This window comes from Bidens hawaiensis, unplaced genomic scaffold (genome assembly GCF_021521415.1).
Source record: "Bidens hawaiensis isolate Kalapana, Puna unplaced genomic scaffold, B.hawaiensis_p1.1 tig00001692_1, whole genome shotgun sequence".
NCBI lineage: Eukaryota > Viridiplantae > Streptophyta > Magnoliopsida > Asterales > Asteraceae > Bidens > Bidens hawaiensis.
In genome coordinates, this window is record NW_027491096.1 from 1,538,450 (window position 1) to 1,558,918 (window position 20,469).

A 20,469-nucleotide genomic window follows, 5' to 3' on the forward strand; every position below is an offset into this window, starting at 1 on the left:
CACAGTACCTGATGGAGATTGAATGCTTATTAATTGATTTATAGTTTATGTATTGATTTGTTATTCTTTTGATTCAGATTGAAGTTGTTTAATAATGTTGTTGATCAATTAATATGTATGTTTCACTCATGCCATTGCTAATTTGCTAACAAAAGAGAAATTATTATTATCAGCTTATTTTAGCAGTCTGCAGATGTTAAAAAACAAACAATCTTCTTGTTACAGACTGCAGAGTTTTGGTCCACCTCTTCTGCTACAGATGTTGGCAGATGTGGTTTCGCAGTCTTCTGACATTTTACCTCTGAAAAACAAACAGCACCTATAACATCATAATCAAATTAAGTGTGAGTTTTTTTTTGTCTTATAATGAGCTCTCTACTTGAATTCATTAAAATGCTTCAAACCAACCAAACCTCTTAACACAAAATTAGTTGAGTTCAACATATTGATTTTTTAAAACAAACAAGCATGAACGAAAATATATGCCAGACAAAAATCAAAATTATCAATTTAATTAAAGCCCATTATATGTACCATCAAGCCCGAAATAATAAAATCTATAAAGCCCATTTAATCGTGAGGAATCTAAAATCCAAAGATTAAGTACACCATCTACAATCAAAACTTAAATGAAAATCTTTAGAACACATTTAACCTCAAGAAATGTAAATTCACAGATTACTTGGCGTCCATTTTGAAGATCCATTGCCCAACATATAGTAACCCAAACAACTCAATAAAAAAAATACTAAAAGTAAAATAATCCAAAAATAAAATCAAAACAAGTGAAGCTGGAGACAAACAAGTGGAGGTCGGCTATTTTTAATGAAATGAAATGAAACCAACCTGTCGAATAAACATAAAACCCAGAAATTGAAATTAAGGATGGCGAGTAGTGGTTGCTGCAGCATTCGAGGTCTTTGGATCCTCAACAATCAAGACACCGTCGTCTTCTCAAGGTATCAATCTCTAGGGTTTCATACATCCGATCCAATTCCTTGCTCTTATGCTCAATTTCTATATCCAGGAGGTTTTCGGTTGTTGAGAGACGCTGGAGTGTTGCTGCTAGGCGAGCGAATGTCCTCTTGTCTCAACTTCCAACCGATTCAGAGCTCGCCGTTGCGTTTTCCCTACGAAATAAGAGGTTTTCTTTGCGATAATATTTGACCACCGATATTAGTGTTTTAAGTCTTCATAATTGTTAATTTTTGGTGTTTAATTGTTAGTGTTGGTTAATTTATTGATGGTAGGAGAGTATCAGAATACTGAATTGTTAGTGTTAAATTGCTATGTATATAAAGTCTGCATGATATTAAAATTACCAATATCCTACTGCCATCATAGTTATCAAATGCGACAAGCGCTTGAAAGCGTTGAGGTGGGGCCTAGCGCCCAGGCGATAAGCGCATTGAAAGAGCACCCAATTTAAAAAAAAAATCGCACATTAAAAAACAAAATTTTAACTAAAGTAGAACATCTTAGTAAGTAAGCAAGCATTCATTCTTGAAAAAGTTCAAAAAACAACCAAAAACCGAACATAAAACTGAGATTGACTAGCCATTTGCTGAACCAAATATTAAAGTTAGATTAGATTATAAGAAATAAATAACATAAAATGCAGAATAAAAAGAAAGAAATCCGAAAATAAGAACAAAAATAACCTGCAAATTATAAGTTTCTTCGATGATTTTGTGTGTGATAAGATTGATTATGGAACCCCTTAAATAGTGGAGTTTTAGGTTCTCCTAGAGAATAGGAACATGTTGTTTAAATGATATTTAATACACATGGGAAATATGGGATAAAAATATGGCGCTTTAAATATCTGAGGCATGCAAGTCGCAATTAATTCGCCTCGTTCGCTTAAGCCCAAAAAGCGCTCGATTTTGATAACTATGACCGCGATAACCGATATCTCAAATATTGGTCATTGACCGATATCTGATAAATTTCTGCATTAACTGCATATACAAATGATTTGTTTATGCTACTCTTTTCCTATTTTATGTGTTTTTTTTCATATGTATTATATGCAAGTTACATCTACGAAAAAAATATATTATATATATATGTCGATTGACTATACAAATAGGTGTAACGAACGGTTACGTATATGCGTGAACAGTGTAATTTGCATAGATGTAATGAACGTTAGTTAATCCACATATTCTTTTTATATTCATAGATGTAACTTGCATATAATGCACATGATTGGCGTTCTTTCGGGTTCTCACAACTCAAGTGAGTTCTCAAAGTAATCATCCCCTATACACATTCATAATGCAGATTTATGATTTATGACATAATGCAGGGAAGGGTCTGCTCATGGGTATGGAATACGGGTCAAGCAGTCAACTGAAGGCTCAGATTCATGGGTTGATGATCCTATTATGCGCCATATTGTAAGTCTTCATGTTAGGAAAGAGGAAAATGGGGAAGATCATACGTTATGGCCGCTTGTTTTGCATGCCAAAAGTCAATATTACATCCTTGTATTGCCCTTAGTTGAACCTGATCATTTGAAAGCATACACCACACTATGTATGAGGTCTGATTGTGGCGATGGTGTTGGAGTTGATGAAAATTTATCTTCACTCTTGCTTCAACTTCCTTGCATCACAGGGTATGGTAAGTTGTAGTTGCAGATTATTTTTTCTTGTGTATAGGAATCCTATACATGCCGGACACGACACGATAAGACACGATGACCTGTGGTACTAAACACGAACACGACACCATAACTAATCTTGTCATTTTTTCCGAACACGAACACGAACCTGTTTAGTAACAGGTTAACCTGTTAAGACCTGTTAAGGGACCTGTTTAAACATACAATGAGTAATACATGTGTAATGAAACAAAAAGTTTCGAAACAAGCATAAAAGTCTTAATTAATACATAATCCATAACATATTTGAAACATAAACCACAATCCTTAACATATACGAAACAAAAAACCACAATTCCATAACATACTTGAAACAAAAAACAATAGAAGCAAATCTTGACCGGTTTAAGACACGAAACCTGTTAAGCTCAAATTCAAAAATGTTAAAACCGTGTCATGTCTCGTGTAAAAAATTGACAGCCCTATATAAGATGTTGGTTTGTCCAGTAACTGTAGCCTATATGTTTGCAACCTCTAAAGATAGTCCTATTTTATCCTGATAAAATGAAATTTTGTTTACTACTGCATTGATTGTTGCTTCGTCGTTGCTTCCTTTTTGGTTTCATTAAGTCTTACTGCTTTTTAATATATGGCTTTTCATATGCTGTGCTTATCTTGAATTACATAAGTGCATGACTGAAATGGATTAAATTCCTTTATCCCAAGCATCTATTATATGTTAATTCTTTTAGATGTTTTGAGGAGTAATTAAGCATTACTAATAACTATTCAGATCATAGTTATTAAAAGCGCACTGGGCGCACGCCTAGGCACTAATTCAAGGTGAAGCGCCTGGTGGCGGTCAAGGCGTGCTTCCGGCCGGATTCCGGCTAAAATCTGAAAATTCCGGCCAGTTTCCGGCTAAAACCTGGAAATTCCGGCCTGAAATGGAGGAGAATTATCTGGAAGGAAGCGGAAGAGAGCCTTTTTGGTGTTATCATTTTCTGTACATGGGTCTAAAGTATAGAAAAACTGCAACAAGTTCATTTTGTTTCATATTATAAAGTAATACTGCAGCTGTGCACTGTTTGCTGCAGCTCTGATGCTAGTGTGCTACAGTAACCTTAAGATTATTTTTTTATAAATAATGATAGGTTAACTTAAATAATGTTTAATTTTAAAACTATCTATTAAAATAATATTTGAAGGTTTTAAGAATCTTTTTAGCTTTCTAATCCCTATATTTTAAAAATTTTAACTTATTGTTTAGTTTTTAAATTTTATGCATATAATTACATAATAGCTTTTGCTTTTTATATATGAATAATAGTATTATTTTTCTAATACATAACATATTTTTAATTTTTTTCATTTAAGTGCGCTTTTTTTTTCTTAGGCCCTCGCTTTTTTTGCGCTTTGCACCTAGGCCCTAGGCGAGACCTATGCGCCTTGTGTACGCCTAGCGCGATTAATAACTATGATTCAGATGGTATCATTGACTATCGCATCATCATACGTTTTCTTTTAATGGTATGTCAAAATCTATCAATTCTTATGTGTAACATGTAAGCAAACTCAAATAAAACCTACTTTTGGCATATTTGGAATACATCAATACATATAATCATATGAATGTTTACACGTGCTCAACTCTAAATAAAGAAGGCAATCAAATCAGATCCCTAACAGTCCTAAACTCCTAATACAAATACTGCAACTAACCTGATTCCCATGGCATGCCTTGGTGAGCACATATGGCATTTGACTTTGGTATTATAGGTTCACTATTCATCTTACCTTTGTTTAGGTAGGCGCATTCCCTTTCAATTGAGAGGTTTTATTCTGAAGAAGTATTTCAATGGGCTTAGATCCTTTGTTTGAAAGCAAGTCCCAAGTTAACCTTTCAATGTTTTGATTTCAGCTTCATCATCACTTTTGGCAATCACTGTAACACCACATACATAATAAATAAAATTCATCAAGAACCTGATGATATAAAGAAGTAAAAGTGCCTCCAGAATTCGATACTAAGTGTCATGCAGTTCTTTGAAAGCCATACTCAGTCAGAATAGCACTAAATCTCCTGAACCATGCATTTGGAGATTGCTTCAAGTCATACGACTGGTTAACATTGTACATTTTCTTGGGCTCCAATAAGCAATGGCTCCATGCACTCTTCAAGTAAGTTTCTAAATGCAATAAGGTGGTAAAGTGCTCAACGGCAACTAGTAGCAGTCTAGAAAATAAGATTGACAAACACAAGAAAGTTATAGGAGAAATTAGAAAAGGTCCTAGGATAGTCCACCCCACCCCACAGGTAGAAGTATAACCTTTATGAGCCAAACAAGATTTCAACTGAGCCACAAAACCTGACTTAACCACAAACACCCATTAACACTCTATAAGTCCAGGCCCCCTTTTACCAATACATAAACTTAATATATTCCTGTTAATCAACATCTAAAGCATTCAGTCTCTCATGAGATGCAACAAAGAACAATAAGGTGATAAATGATTGTCATTTATCCGTCCAGAGAACAGTCAGACTATCAAATGCCATTAACTGATGAATAAGGAGAAATTGGTTCCGGACATGTAACAAAGGATCTTGTCTTCTAGAATAGACATGGTTGATATGTGTGTGTGGTGTTGGTGCCACCAACTTCATTGTGGTGTCAAGTTTGACAAAAGAGTAGGAAATAAAAGGGAATGCTCTAGAAAAGAGACATTAGTAGACCAGGGTATTGTTTTACCTAGGGCAATAACTGGTGCAGTTTGGAAGCGATCAATGGCTCGAGAAATTCTTGATTATAAAAGATGATAAATTGAACCAAAGGTTACGAGAACAAAGTTCTTTTAGGTTAAACTCAATCAAAAACTATTGAAAACAAACAACCTTCAACCCTATTTATTTATACTACACAATGAAAAGAGATAACTTGGAATTGCGATATACATAAAAGAATAAAAGATAAAGTAACAATTTAAAATATTCCAGTTAAGTCTAATGCTCCTGCATCAATGATATTGAGTCATTGACATTCTTTATGTATTCACAAGTAATCCTAGAAAGCACACTTGATTGACTGGACTAACTTTAACATATGAGGGACAAAATAATTGCAACCCAATAAGTGAGAATAGGAAGTGCATGTTTTGCAAACAATGTGCTGTGAGGGATCTCAATGGTAAGAACTGAAGAAGACATGATTAATGACGAAAACAAGCAATGGAACATTATTAACCGGAAGTGTTTGGACTAATGGAAAGGGAGAACTAGTTCTTTTATTTGGCTCTAGAGACACAAGACAAATGATATGCTTTTCAGAGTGACAACTCTCTGTACATGACATGTTCTAAATTTGTTAACATGGATAAAGAAGGATGCCCTAGGGTCATTAACTTGAGCTGAGAAAACAAGCAGTGAACCTGGGCACTTGTGTTTGAGTATCCAGAGTGTACCATTAACAGATTTCACGTATACATATCCTATTTTTAATTTTTACCAATAATTTGCTTCGTCATAAGCTCCTGAAACAAACAATAATCTCAGAAGACCAAGATAGAACAACTTATAGCATGATTACTTTTGCTCGTCAACATTAAGTTAAAAGGAGAAATCACGAAATATAGTAATCTTGGTAATTATAGGAACCAGGTGTTTAAAAATTACTTTGGAAGGAAAAGAGGGAGGCTTTAAGTTGATATGATTATATATTTAAGTACATGTGTTTTGTAGTTCAGTAAACAAGTATCCATTTAGATGAGAAGACGTGCTTAGAAACACTAGCTGTAAATACATTAAGAAGGTTTTATGTTTTCTTCTACAGAGCATTCATGGTGGCCCACGTTCTAGGCGACATAATAACATCAGATCTCCCAGAACCAGAAGTGGTTGTAAGTGCAGGACCTTCGGTTGGAGGCTTATTGGATTCTTTAACCGGAAGTATTGGCATCTCTGCCAGACCAAAACCCGTAGCACCGCCGGTTGCAGCTTCCACTAATTCCACCACCATTGGCGGTGGCTCTGCCACATCAGACGCTCCAAAAACTGCTACTAGAAACCTTGACAAAGATGCACTTCGAAGCTTCATCAGCACTGCAATGCCCTTCGGTTGGTACACTTTTATATCTCAAATTAAAAATGCTTATTTTCGTCTCCAACGTGCTCATTATTACATATAGGGCTGTGAATGAGCCGAGCTGAGACAGGTTGGGCTCGAGCTCAGAATATAAACAAATAACAAGCTGAAAAGTTGAGCTCAATTTCAGTTCGTAACATGTTCGAGTAGGCTTGTTCGTTTGTTTTAAGAATTTATTTTTACTAATTGATATATAACAGATAAACAGAATAATTATTTTTGTTTTCTTCTGAAGTCTGAACTTTTATGATATGTTATTTATTATACGGTTAGGTTCACTACAGAACTCCAAAAAATCTAAGAACTTCAGGAATTCCTAACAATCAATCATATTATTTATTTTATTTTATGCATTTAATATTATTTGATTGTATTTTTGTCATTTGCTATATTTAATTTTGTGATTACATATATGCAATTACAACTTTACATATGTGTAATAACCAACTTACATACACAGTGACCAATTTTGCAATTTCCATATGTGTAATCATAAAGTTACATATAACAAATGACAAAACCATCCTCAAATTATGTTAAATATATAAAATAAATAATAAAAATGCTTGGTTGTTGAAAGTTCTTAAAACTATTTAGAAATTTTGAAATGAAGCTCTCCCTATATATAGAAGGGAGTGATCTTTGGAAGGTGGGTCTTTATGTGCCTATCAAGAATCAAACTTATTTAAACATTCCCACGATTCTCTACTTACTTGAAAAAGGTGCTGAGCCTACAGGAACTGTTCAGAAACTTTTTAGAAAGGAAGAGGCTTTTAAGGAACTTCTTTGCTCTAATCAAACAAAATTCAATTAAATTAAGGAATAAGTCCTAAGGATATACATACACACATACACACAGCACACATATTGATATTTTGGGTTTAGTTTAAACGAGCGAGCCACAACCCGAGCCAGCTCGTTTTTTACAATTTAACATATAGGCACACCCTTGGACCTCAGCTACTCAAACATTACTGCAATTCGGACCAATGGCTTCTCGCCAGCTGACTTACCTCCTGCAGACTGCAAACAACCCGCATGGAAACCGTATCTTTACAAAGGGAAACAGAGGCTGTTATTCACAGTTCATGAGACCGTTAATGCAGCAATGTATGACCGAGACGAGATTCCCGATAGCTTATCAATCTTGGGTCAAGTCAACTGTCGGGCAGAGTTAGAGGGCCTGCCTGACGTCCTCTTCCCCCTGACCGGGTTAGACAGTAATCGGATCGACATATTATCGTTCCACCCGTGCGCTCAAGTTCCTGAACAAGGCGGCGGTGATAAACAGGCTGTGATGTTTTCACCGCCACTCGGTAACTTTGTATTGTTACGGTATCAAGCCCCGTGCTCTATAGGTGTTCCAGTTAAGGGATTTTACCAGCTGTCAATGGTGTCTGAAAACGAAGGCGCATTTTTGTTTAAATTGTCATTAATGGAAGGTTACAAGGCACCGTTAACTATGGAATATTGTACAGTTACTATGCCTTTTCCGAGAAGAAAGGTGATTTCATTTGACGGGACGCCTTCGATTGGTACGGTTTCGTATACGAAGCATTCGGTTGAATGGAAAATTATAGCAAGTGGTCGGGGGGTGGGTGCGAAGAGTATTGAAGCGACTTTTCCGGGAACGGTTAAGTTTGGTCCATGGAAAAGTCAAAGCTTGGGTGACTCAGGGTCTGGTCAAGGTGGTGATGAAGATAGTGATATGGAAATTGAGCAGGGGAATAATATGGTTAACTTGGAGGAGTATTTGATGGAGAAAATGAATAAGCAGCTTCCAGCTGTTGATTTAGAAGAACCGTTTTGCTGGCATGCGTATAACTACGCAAAGGTATGTGAATTTAAGGTTTTATTTATTTATTTATTTATTTTTTCAAATTCAAGTTTGATGGGGCAGACAAAACTAAAGTTTATAAAATTGGCAATTTCAGGTTTCTTTTAAGATGGCAGGGGCATCTTTCTCGGGGATGACGATAGATCCTAAATCTGTGAGTGTACCTGATTTAAGGTATATTTACGTTAAAAGGAAAAATAAAAGGATTCTTATGAGCAATTGATATGCAGGTAAACATTTTCCCATCTGTGAAGGTCCCTGTGGAGTATTCGACGCAGGTCCATTCTGGGGATTATATCTTGTGGAATACATTAGGAAAATGTCCGGTTGCTGCTATACCACCAAACTGACAACTTTTGCGCTATCTTGCAAATGTTTGATCGTGAGTTGCATGGTTTCTTTTCTTTTATGTATTGACGCGTTGGGGTTTGATTCAAACCCGACTCTAGTGGTGTGAGACTTCCAGCACTTGCATTTTGTTGATGCATTTTCCTCTAAACGTCTATTTGTTTTTTCGTTGGTCACACTCTTTTGGTTTTGTATGGTTGTTCTTGAATTCCTTCAAAAGCATCTTCTTATGTGCTGTTATTGACGCTTTATGGTTAATTGTAGAAACAACTATACATGCTGCTTATGTTTTGAGATATAAGAATCAAACGAAAATGTAAACATTATGTACGGGGGCCACATTTCCTAGCAGATAGATCGGTCTTGTCCTAAGGTTGGACTGCGTCTTGCATGTTCAAGTCTAGGGTTGCATCATGTAAGGAACATGAGACTAAAATTATGTGTCATCTGATGACCGAAATGACAGTCATCATTCAACAAATAAAGCAGAAAATTGTTTTGCAATGCGATCAAACATTGGCGTCATCTTACAATTACAACAAAACTCCATTTCTCTTCTTGAAACGTTAAAATCACCACCCCTATGGTAACTAAACTAACAATAACACATAATGTTACAATGAATGGGGCGACCCATGTCTTGCAAGACACAAAATATCATCTTGGTTCCTCAAGGGCGGGTGGGTTCTGATCATTGTTTAACAAAACCTGGTAAAAATTAAAATTTTGTGAAAAATTGCTTCCAACCGACCGCCACTTCTCTGACCGTGGTGGTGTAACATCCGGTTTCACTTCTGTTGGTTGGACACTACTACTGGTCCCACCTTCTTCACCACCATTTTTAACACCTGATTGTTACAATCAGGCTATTATTTTTAAGTTGCAATCAGAATACAGTTATAAAAGCATAATTTGCAACTAACTGAAATGTTTATAACAATTCTCACATTGGGTAAGCCGTTCACATGTACAACAATAATAGTTATATCATCCGTCCGATTCTCGTGCTCTAACCATAATTTGTATGATTCTGCAGCAACCGCGGCATAGGCACTCCTAGGATCCATCTATCTATCAACCTAGACAACATCAGATAAAAAAACCAGTTGGTAAATAATGTTTTTTTTAAAATTAAAATGAGTTGGTCTGAGTCGACACGGAATAATGAGGTTTTAGATTCATATCTAACCCGTTAAGATAAACAAGTTGTGTGACCTTTTGTCAGTTCAATTAAACAGGTTGACTAATGACTGGTCAACCCGATCAGTTAAAGAATGGTCAAACCCACCAACTCCTATATGACCCGTTTACAAACCGTCAATCTGTTTTAAGACGTTTACTTAAACAGGTCGACCCAATAACCCATTTATTACAACCTTCCAACCCATTTAACACATTTACAACTTGATTATACCCGTTTGACTCGTTTATTAAATGACTCAAACCGGGTCGTGTCCGGGTTGCACGATTTTAAGTGTATCCGGGTTAGGGTTATCCTTAACATAAATAATAATAGGATTCGTGTTCCGGTCAGATTGCAATTCTTAATAAAAGAACTCCAAAAAGCATGTGGTTTTGTTTGGTCAGTCTTGAACTCCTTAAAAAGCATCTTCTTATGTGCGGTTTATTAACGCTCTATGGTTAATTGTAGAAACTGTGTTTGAGATATAAGAATCAAAGGAAAATGTAATGATTGTGTACAATGTTGCTACATTTCCTAGCATACCAGTCTTGTTGTGTCTTGCGGTTTCAACCGCAGGGTTGCATCATGTAGAGAGACTAAAATTGATCCACCCTCTCGCAAGTATGCATGTGTATGTCTACCAGTAACTTAGTTTTAAAAAGCACGCATGTGGTTGATTATCGCTTATGACTCTAAAAACGTAAGGTGAACAAAAGGCGAGCGAGGAGCACAAAACAATTTGTGGTGCGGTTTTGAGGCATGTTTTCTTGTAGCAAGGAAAGTTTTGTTCATGGGAATGTTGTATGTATAGATTTTATGTTCATACACAAGGATGGGTCTCACGCCTCAGGGCCTTACCACATTGTCACATGCTTTCTAAAACGAAAATATCTCGCCCTTGCCTTTTAAAACCCGATATATCGCCAATGTTGAGCCTAATTCACAAGATGTGTAATCCGATAACCCAAATGATGATCACTGTACCACAAATAAAGTAGAACATTGTTTGCAATGCCATCAAACATTAGTGTCATCTTACAACAAAATTCCATTTCTCTTGAATCGTTAAAATGTCCACCTATGGTAACTAAACTAACAATAACACATAGTGTTACAATGAACGGGGCGACATGTCTTACAAGGCACACAAAATATCATCTGGGTTGCTCAACGGGCAGGTTCTGATCATTGTTTAACAAAACCTGGTGAAAATGAAGATTTTGTGAAAAACTGCTTCCAACCGACCGCCACATTTCTGACCGTGGTGGTGTAACATCTGGTTTCACTTCTGTTGGTTGGACATTACTACTGGTCCCACCTTTTTCACCACCATTTTGAACACCTGACTGTTGCAATAAGATTATTGTTTTTAAGTTGTAATCAGAACAGCAACTATGAAATGTTCATAACAATTCTCACATTGGGTAAGCCGTTAACATGTACAACAATAATGGTTATATCGTCTGTCCGATTCTCGTGCTCTAACCATAATTTGTATGATTCCGCAGAAACTGCAGCACAGGCGCTCCTAGGATCCATGTATCTATCAACCTAGACAGCATCAGACAAAAAACCGGTTGGTAAATAATGTTTTTTTTTTAATTAAAATGAGTTGGTAATTCCTGAGTCGACACGGAATAATAAGGTTTTAGATTCATATCTAACCCGTTTAGATAAACAAGTTGCGTGACCTTTTGATCAGTTCAATTAAACAGGTTGACTATTGACTGGTCAACCCGATCAGTTAAAGAATGGTCAAACCCACCAACCCCTATACGACCCGTTTACAAACCGCCAATCTGGTTTAAGACGTTTACTTAAACAGGTCGACCCACTAACCCATTTATTACAACCTTCCAACCCATTTAACACATTTCCATCTTGATTATACCCGTTTGACTCGTTTATTAAATGAGTCAAACCGGGTTGTGTCCGGGTTGCACGATTTTAAGTGTATCCGGGTTAGGGTTATCCTTAACATAAATAATTATAGGATTCGTGTTCCTGTTAGATTGCAATTCTTAATATGACACGAAAATAACCAAGTTTTGGGTTATCATATTAAACTCATTTACAAACAAGTTGTGTTCAGGCCAACCTTTTTATGTTACTAAACTAAATACATCGAATGTCACCCAATTGAATTAAACAGGTCGGCCCACCAACCTGTTTAACCAATTTGTTACAACCCTCCAACTTGTTTAACACGTTTGCAACTTAACTATAACCGTTGCCATTTAACTGGTTTGAATAAAAGGGTTAACGGGTTTTAACAACCCGACATGATTTACACCCCCGATAACAACGTACCATATCAACAACAGCTTGGCTCGATAAAAACTCAAACACGCCATCACTGGCGAGTACGAAAAACGGGTTATCAGGCGTGAGTTGAACCACCGTAACTTCCGGAACGGCCACTACACCGATCTTTTCCGCAATACTATCTCCAACACTACGCGTAAACGCAGTCCCAGGATACATGGCGTTCCGCATCCATAACCGTGGCGGATCACTCCCCGCATTGTCTTCATCCCCCCACGATTGCACGCTCGGGTCTTTCACCCCTTCAACCTGATCAACACTCAAAACCCTCGCCCCGCATTGTTTCACCCTCTCACATTCATCTTTCCTAAACGGGGTTTGATCTCGGGACAAATCTCGAGCCACAACAGGAGCATGGTTTCCGTTCTTAAACGAAATGACGGCCCGTGAATCACCCACATTGGCGACAAAAAGCTTGTCCCCGATCACAAGAACAGTAATCGCAGTGGTGCCACTCATGGAGTCGTCGATTTCGGGGTTATCATGAAGCTCGCTGTTCGTAATGGCAAAGGCCGAGTGAAAAGCCTTGACGGGGTCTTCGATCAACGCGTCGTCGTTCGAAAGAAGCTCGAGGAGCCTGGTTCGGACGAAAGTGGAGCATTGCTTGCCGGACTGACCGTGGCCGTCGAAGACCCCGAAGAAATGGGCGTTGGGGTTCCCCTGAAGGCTGGTTTGAAGGCAGAAGCAATCTTGGTTTTCTTTGTTGGGCGTGTCGGGGTAGTAGCCGCGGCGGGTGAGCACCGCGCACTCGAGTTTGAAATTATGTGAAGGGATTGGGACAACTTCTAACAGCTCCTCTGCAGTTGCAGTTTTATCTTTTTTCCCTTTGGTTTTGTTGCCGAAAGACATTCCAGGACGAGACTTGCAGCAAACACAACCCATGCCCCCAGAACCTAACCTGTTTTGTTTGGTGAAAAGTCCTCACAGGATTGATTGAAACAAATGCAAATGCATCATGAAGAACCAAACCCTAGAACCAAAGCAAAGCAAAGGATTTTTGTTTTTCATATTCTTTGCCTCGTCAACGATGATTGTGAAATTGGTCTTTTGTTTTGTCGGAGAATGACCCAATCAACACCTAATTTAGATCATGTCGGAATTGATAATTGAAGGAAAATGAACATTGAGAAACCAAAATTGAAGAAAACAATGAATGAATTCACTATGGTTGTAAAAAAAGAATTATGAAATATAATGTTTATTTAAATAAGAAAAAATAAATTTAATAATTACTACTGTAGAGTAATTAACATATTTGGCGTTAGTTCTAAAAAAAAGAAAATAAGAAATTTGTGTCACATAGTCTTTTGTGCGGTCAAGTGACGGATCACTATTGGACAACATCAAGTTTATGTTTATTTTTTTTTATTATTATGTTTAATCTTGTTATATTAACGATTATAACTGTATTCGCGTCGACTTGTAGTTATAACACCCGAGACCGCCAAGTGACGCTAGGGTTCTACTGATTAATCGTTGCTACGCTTGACCGATAACGCTCAAGTTTTACCCGATCGATTGCCGCAACGCCGAGGATCGGCAGCGCTCGAATTTTACCAATGCCAAACCAATTATTCTTTTTATTTATTTATTTCTATGCTTTTTAAATATAATAACAACAAAACCTCTCTTTTGAGGAGTTGACTAGACGTTGTCGACATCTGGTACAAAGAGCTATTGTATCCTTAGACGACCAAGGTATCTTACCATCACTATATTACGCCAATGGTGTGTGCAGTTTCTCTAACGTGTCGTTTTAAGTGATTGTTTCGTATTGTGTTTATAAATTTAACATTTGAAACTGTATGTATTTAATTAAAAGTTGTTACATATTTATGTAATTAAGAAAGTTGGTTCCCAAAGTCTCTCGCTGGGCCAATAGGCGGACCACTATTAGACCACATCAAATTTATGTTTTTTTTTCTTCTTACGATTTTATGTTTATTTTTGTACCGTAACTAGCATAATCGAAATCGAATGTATTCGAGTTGACTCACTGCTGCAACATTTGATATCGACAAGTAACGCTCGAGCATTACTGATTGATTGCTGCAAAGCCCGGGACAGACAACATTTGGGTTTTACCCGACTGACCTCTGTAACGACGGGACTGATAGCGCTTGGTTTTCCCAATGCCTTCGTTTAACAACCTTTCTGGAATGTAACCGAAACTAAATGAATTCGTTTTACTCAACGCCGCAAAGCCTGGAGCCGACAACGCTCGGGTTTTACCAACGTCTCGGTTTTACCGACTCATCGACGCAATGCTCAGATTTTACCAACGCTCGGGTTATACCAACCGGATAAACGTCGTTTTAATATTTCAATTTTTTTGTGTGTTAATGTTTTTTATATATTAATTCAACGAATTTATTATTTGGATTTTGACGTTTGGGTTTTACCAACATTGTTTATACAATATCGTTGAACGTAACTGAAACTGATATAATCCGCGTCGTCTCACCGCTACAATGCTTGGGACCAACAACGCTCAGCCTTTACAAACGCTCGGGTTTTATTGACTCACCACCGGGACGCTCATGACCGACAACACTTGAGTTTAACTGACCGAAGGTTGGAGCTGGTGTTATGAACACCAAATCAATTTGAACACCTAATCAATTTGCGGAGAACATATTGTTCTATCCTTTAATGAATAGATACACTTTGATTAAATTCTTTTTTGTTACGAATCAGTCAGTATTATAATTGTGCAGCGGAATTTAAACAAACTAACAAGCTAAGTATTTATATGGAAAAACATCTTTTCTATTATTACAAATGAATACTAATTAGATTGCTCCCTCTTACCCTTAGCTTATCTTCTCTGTTTTTAGTACACAGTACTTTTAGAGAGTTGTGTAAAGTGTTGATGAAGATATTATCTTCTTCATTTTGTATATGTGAAAGAGCTGATGAGTCTAAGGGTGATAGTCACAGCTAACAGAGCAGTTACAAATTAGTTTTCTTTATAAGGAAAAGTATTCTCTTGATCGTTTTTCTATATATCTATCTATCTATCTATAATATATATAAACGAAAACCCAAAAATCCTATGTGTCGCGATGTGGTCACTCCCCATTTTATGGAAGCCACCAGATTTCTTGATTTTTAAATGGAGGTCTCTCACTGATTTAACCCAAATTCATGGGTATAGGTCTTACCAAAACAAGATAGCTCTTAAACGGGTTATAACATCTCATTAAATTAAAAATTAATCCTACAAATTATTTGATATGAAAATCCTACAAAATAGGAATATACTAAAATTTAATATCCAATTTAAAAAGAAAAAGATATTATTTATAATTAATAAACAATTTTATAGTAAAAAACATAAGCGAGTCATGGGTCACCAAACCCAGATAGTTTTTAAACGGGTTATAACATATCATTTATTTATGAAACCCTTTCATCATCAATCCCTAAGTATATTATTAACTTTCTTACAATAAAGAAAATTAAAATCCAAAAAATAAGTATTAAAAAACAACCATTCTCTTAAGCCATCAGATTACTTTATTTGTAAATGAAGGCTTCTCACGCATTTGACCCGAATTCAAGGGTAAAGGTCTCACCAAACCCAGATAGCTTTTAAACGGGTTATAACATCTCATTATATTAAAAAAATAATCTCGTCAAATATTTGATATGAAAATCCTATAAAATAGGAATATACTAAAAATTAATATCCTATTTTATTTTAAAAAAAGATATTATTTATAATTAAGAAATAATTTTATAATAAAGAAAATAAACGGGTAATTGGTATCACTAAACCCAGATAGCTTTTAAACCGGATTATAACATATCATTTATTTGTGAAAGAATTTCATCATCAAACCTCAAGTATATTAATTATTAAATCCTATAAAATAGGAATATATTAAAAATTAATATCCTATTTTATTTTAAAAACAAAGATATTATTTATAATTAAAAAATAATTTTATAATAAAGAAAATAAACGGGTAATGGGTATCACTAAACCCAGATAGCTTTTAAACCGGATTATAACATATCATTTATTTGTGAAAGAATTTCATCATCAAACCTCAAGTATATTAATTATTAAATTTCTTATAATAATTAAAACTAAAATCCAAATATACATATATAAATATAAAAAACGAATAATGTAAAAAACCCCTCGTAAATACGGGGGATAAAATCTAGTAATATATATAGACGAAACCATTAAAAGCTCTCTGGTTGCTCCCTAAATTCTCTTAAGCCACCAGATTGCTTTATTTGTAAATGGAGGCTTTTCATACATTTGCCCGAATTCACGGGTATGGGTCTCACCAAACCCAGATAGCTCTTAAACGGGTTATGACATCTCATTAAATTAAAAATTAATCTTACAAAATATTTGATATGAAAATCCTATAAAATAAGGATATACTAAAAATCAACATTAGATTTTTTTAAAAAGATATTTTTTATAATTAAAAAACAATTTTATAGTAAAAAAAAAGATGCGGGTCATGGGCCACCAAATACATAAAACTTTTAAATGAGTTATAGCGTATCATTTATTTGTGAAACCGTTTCATCGTAAATCTTAAGTATATTTTTAACACTCTTATAATAAAGAAAAATTAAAATCCAAAACATAAATATTGAAAAAGGAAAAATAAAACAACATTGTCGAGAAGTAAAACCTATGTGGAGGATATTCTGTTTAGCTATGCTAAGGAAGGTTATCCTGTCTTTGGTTTTTGTTGGCACATTACAGTATACAAACTGTCGTTCCTCTCAAATACATTTAAATGTAACAAGAAACATGATTATTATGTTACCAAACAACAAGGCCAAATATGGCAACTTCTCAATCCATCAAATTTTAGATCACATCATAATATTTCTTTACAATCATTACTTATTTTTTTCCCTCTAAACTTATACTTCAATTTTTAAATCAATAATTATGACCGTTTGAAACTTAACCTAATAAAGTGTATTGTCGATGGACTATCGACAATTTTTTATTTTCTGTACCTAACTAAGACTAACCCACTAAATCCACTAGCTAGAGATGTTTGACATCTAAACAGACGATGTTTTAACTCCATACTACGTATACATATACATATAAATATACACACACATATATATAGGGTAAGGTTAAAATGAAAACCCATTTGAGTTGTGAAAACCCGCGAAAACCCTATGTAACATCGTTTTTTTTTTGGTTACATGTAATATATGTTGTAACATTTAATATAAAACATCGAAACATAAAAAAAAATGTTTTGCTATTTTTTAACATTTTTTTACTAATTTTTATATATGTTTTCAGGAGAGAGAAAAAGTTATATTTATATTTACATTTTTTATTCACTTTAATTGTGGATCACAAGATTTAAACAATAATTAAAAACATGTGGTTGAGAATGAGTTTCTAGAGTTTTTACAACTCAAGTGGGTGTTCATTTTTTACTTAGCCTATATAATATATCTATATATATAGGGTTAGGTTCAAATAAAAAGTTTGATTTTCCTAAAAAATCTAGGAATGAGTGTATTTTAGACTTAATACTTTAATCTCAAAACCCACTTACTTTAATCTCAAAACCCACTTAAATTAATTTCAAAAACCCACTTACAAAACCCACTTACATCTTCACTCATCTCCTACAACCACCACCACTCCACCACCCACCGCCACCACAACCGTCACCCACCGTCGCCACCTCGCCGGAAAAGTATATGAAAATTTTGCCGGAAAATTTCACCCGAAAAGTCGTCGGAAAGTAACCGGAAAACAATCCCTGAGAAATTTCGCCGGAAAAATTGTCGAAAAATTCACCGAAAAGTCGTCGTAGAAAAGTCACCGAAAAAACACAATGAAAAACATTATGAAAAACACAATGGAAAAAAACACTATGAAAAAAAAAAACACAATGATAAAAACACAATTGTATGGCACAATGTAAAAAACATAATGGAAAAAAACATTATGAGAAAAAAAACACAATGATAAATACAATTGTATAACACAATTTTGTAAAACAAAATTTTGGTAAAACACAATACGTAAAAAACCCACTACTTTTTTTTAATTTTTATATAACAATATGGTACTCATATAAAAGATAAAAAGACACCCGTTATTATGGTTAAATTGTTTTTCAATAAAAACGTCGTAAAAAAAGTTATGGACGTTTTAAAATGATAGGGGAATTTGGCATGTGCCTTGCATGTAGAGAGAGAAAGTCAACAAATGTGTTATTCCTTTTATGCCCTTCCCCTTATTTTCACACATGATTTCCACCTAAACTAATCTCAACCCTTTATGTTCAAAATCAATGGTCAAGATTACTTCCTATCCTTCCTACAAAAACTATACTTCCTATTATAACCTAACCCATATATATATATATATATATATATATATATATATATATATATATATATATATATATATATATATATATATATATATATATATATATATATATATATACGAAAACCCAAAAATCCTATGTGTCGCGATGTGGTCGCTCCCCCTTTTTATGGAAGCCACCAGATTTCTTGATTTTTAAATGGAGGCCTCTTATTGATTTAACCCAAATTCATGGGTATGGGTCTTACCAAAACCAGATAGCTCTTAAACGGGTTATAACATCTCATTAAATTAACAATTAATCTTACCAAAATTATTTGATATGAAAATCCTACAAAATAGGAATATAATTTAATATCCAATTTAAAAAGAAAAAGATATTATTTATAATTAATAAACAATTTTATAGTAAAAAACATAAGCGGGTCATGGGTTACCAAATCCAAATAGCTTTTAAATGGATTATAACATATCATTTATTTATGAAACCCTTTCATCATCAAGCCCTAAGTATATTATTAGCTTTCTTATATAAAGAAAATTAAAATCCAAAAAATAAATATTAAAAAATGAAAAATGTAATACAATCATTCTCTCAAGCCATCAGATTACTTTATTTGTAAATGAAGGCTTCTCATGCATTTGACCCGAATTCACGGGTAAAGGTCTCACCAAACCCATATAGCTCTTTAACGGGTTATAACATCTCATTATATTGAAAAATAATCTAATCAAATATTTAATATGAAAATCTTATAAAATAGGTATATACTAAAAATTAATATCCTATTTTATTTTAAAAAAAGATATTATTTATAATTTAGAAACAATTTTTTAATAAAGAAAATAAACGGGTAATGGGTATCACCAAACCCAGATAGCTTTTAAACAGTAACATATAATTTATTTGTGAAACTATTTTATCATCAAACCTCAAGTATATTAATTATTAACTTTCTTACAATAAATAAAATTAAAATCCAAATACACATATATAAATATTAAAAACGAATAATGTAAAACAACCCCCGTAATACGGGGGATAAAATCTAGTGTGTGTGTGTGTGTATATATATATATAGGATGGTTCAGACGAGAAATGATATTACTACAAGAAATGAATATGTGTCACTAGTTTTATTTTAGGTTTTAAATGATTAAAGATAAATAAAGAAAGTATAAATGAATTCTCCCTCTTCAATTAATATAACTAATAAACAATAAGACCGGTCGCTATGGGCGCCGTGGACGGGGGAGAGGGGCGCGATGGGGCTTTAAACACCGCTGGGGGCGCGGTTGGGTGGGGCGCGGAGGGGGTAGCGGTGGAGGGGAAGGCGGGCGCGGAAGGGAGGTGGGGGGGGGGGCACTCCAACGTTAAAAAAAAAAAAATTAAAATTAACATTTCTATATAAATTCAAACCTTTTTCTCAATTTTACTCAAACAACTTTCATCTTCACACCAAATTTAACCATCTTCACAACTTTCATCTTCACACCAATAATATATAATACAATGAAATATATTGTATTATATATTATTGTATTGTTTTTTTTGTTTTATAAAAAAAAGAAGAAAAAAGGTTGGGCTTTGAAGCCCCCTCACCATAGAGGGGCATTATGCCCTGGGGCTTCCATGCCCCCAGTGCCCACATGACGCTTACGTGGCACTGTGGAGGG

The 20,469-nt window shown here is 34.8% G+C and overlaps 2 protein-coding genes across 2 annotated transcripts; one reads left to right on the top strand and one right to left on the bottom strand.

Moving 5' to 3' along the window:
• The first annotated feature begins 885 nt into the window (after positions 1-885).
• LOC143594097 (AP-5 complex subunit mu-like) lies at positions 886-8,998 on the top strand. Its single transcript, XM_077073496.1, has 7 exons — positions 886-959; positions 1,028-1,144; positions 2,312-2,623; positions 6,439-6,722; positions 7,692-8,584; positions 8,685-8,741; positions 8,818-8,998. Exons 1-7 carry the CDS (start codon positions 886-888, stop codon positions 8,935-8,937), a joined length of 1,857 nt encoding a protein of 618 aa, XP_076929611.1. The 3' UTR covers positions 8,938-8,998.
• Positions 8,999-11,197: 2,199 nt separating this feature from the next.
• Positions 11,198-13,325, bottom strand: LOC143594108 (putative protein phosphatase 2C 35). Its single transcript, XM_077073504.1, has 3 exons — positions 12,429-13,325; positions 11,538-11,669; positions 11,198-11,464 (listed from the first exon to the last, which is right to left on the bottom strand). Exons 1-3 carry the CDS (start codon positions 13,323-13,325, stop codon positions 11,273-11,275), a joined length of 1,221 nt encoding a protein of 406 aa, XP_076929619.1. The 3' UTR covers positions 11,198-11,272.
• Between the last annotated feature and the right edge of the window lie 7,144 nt (positions 13,326-20,469).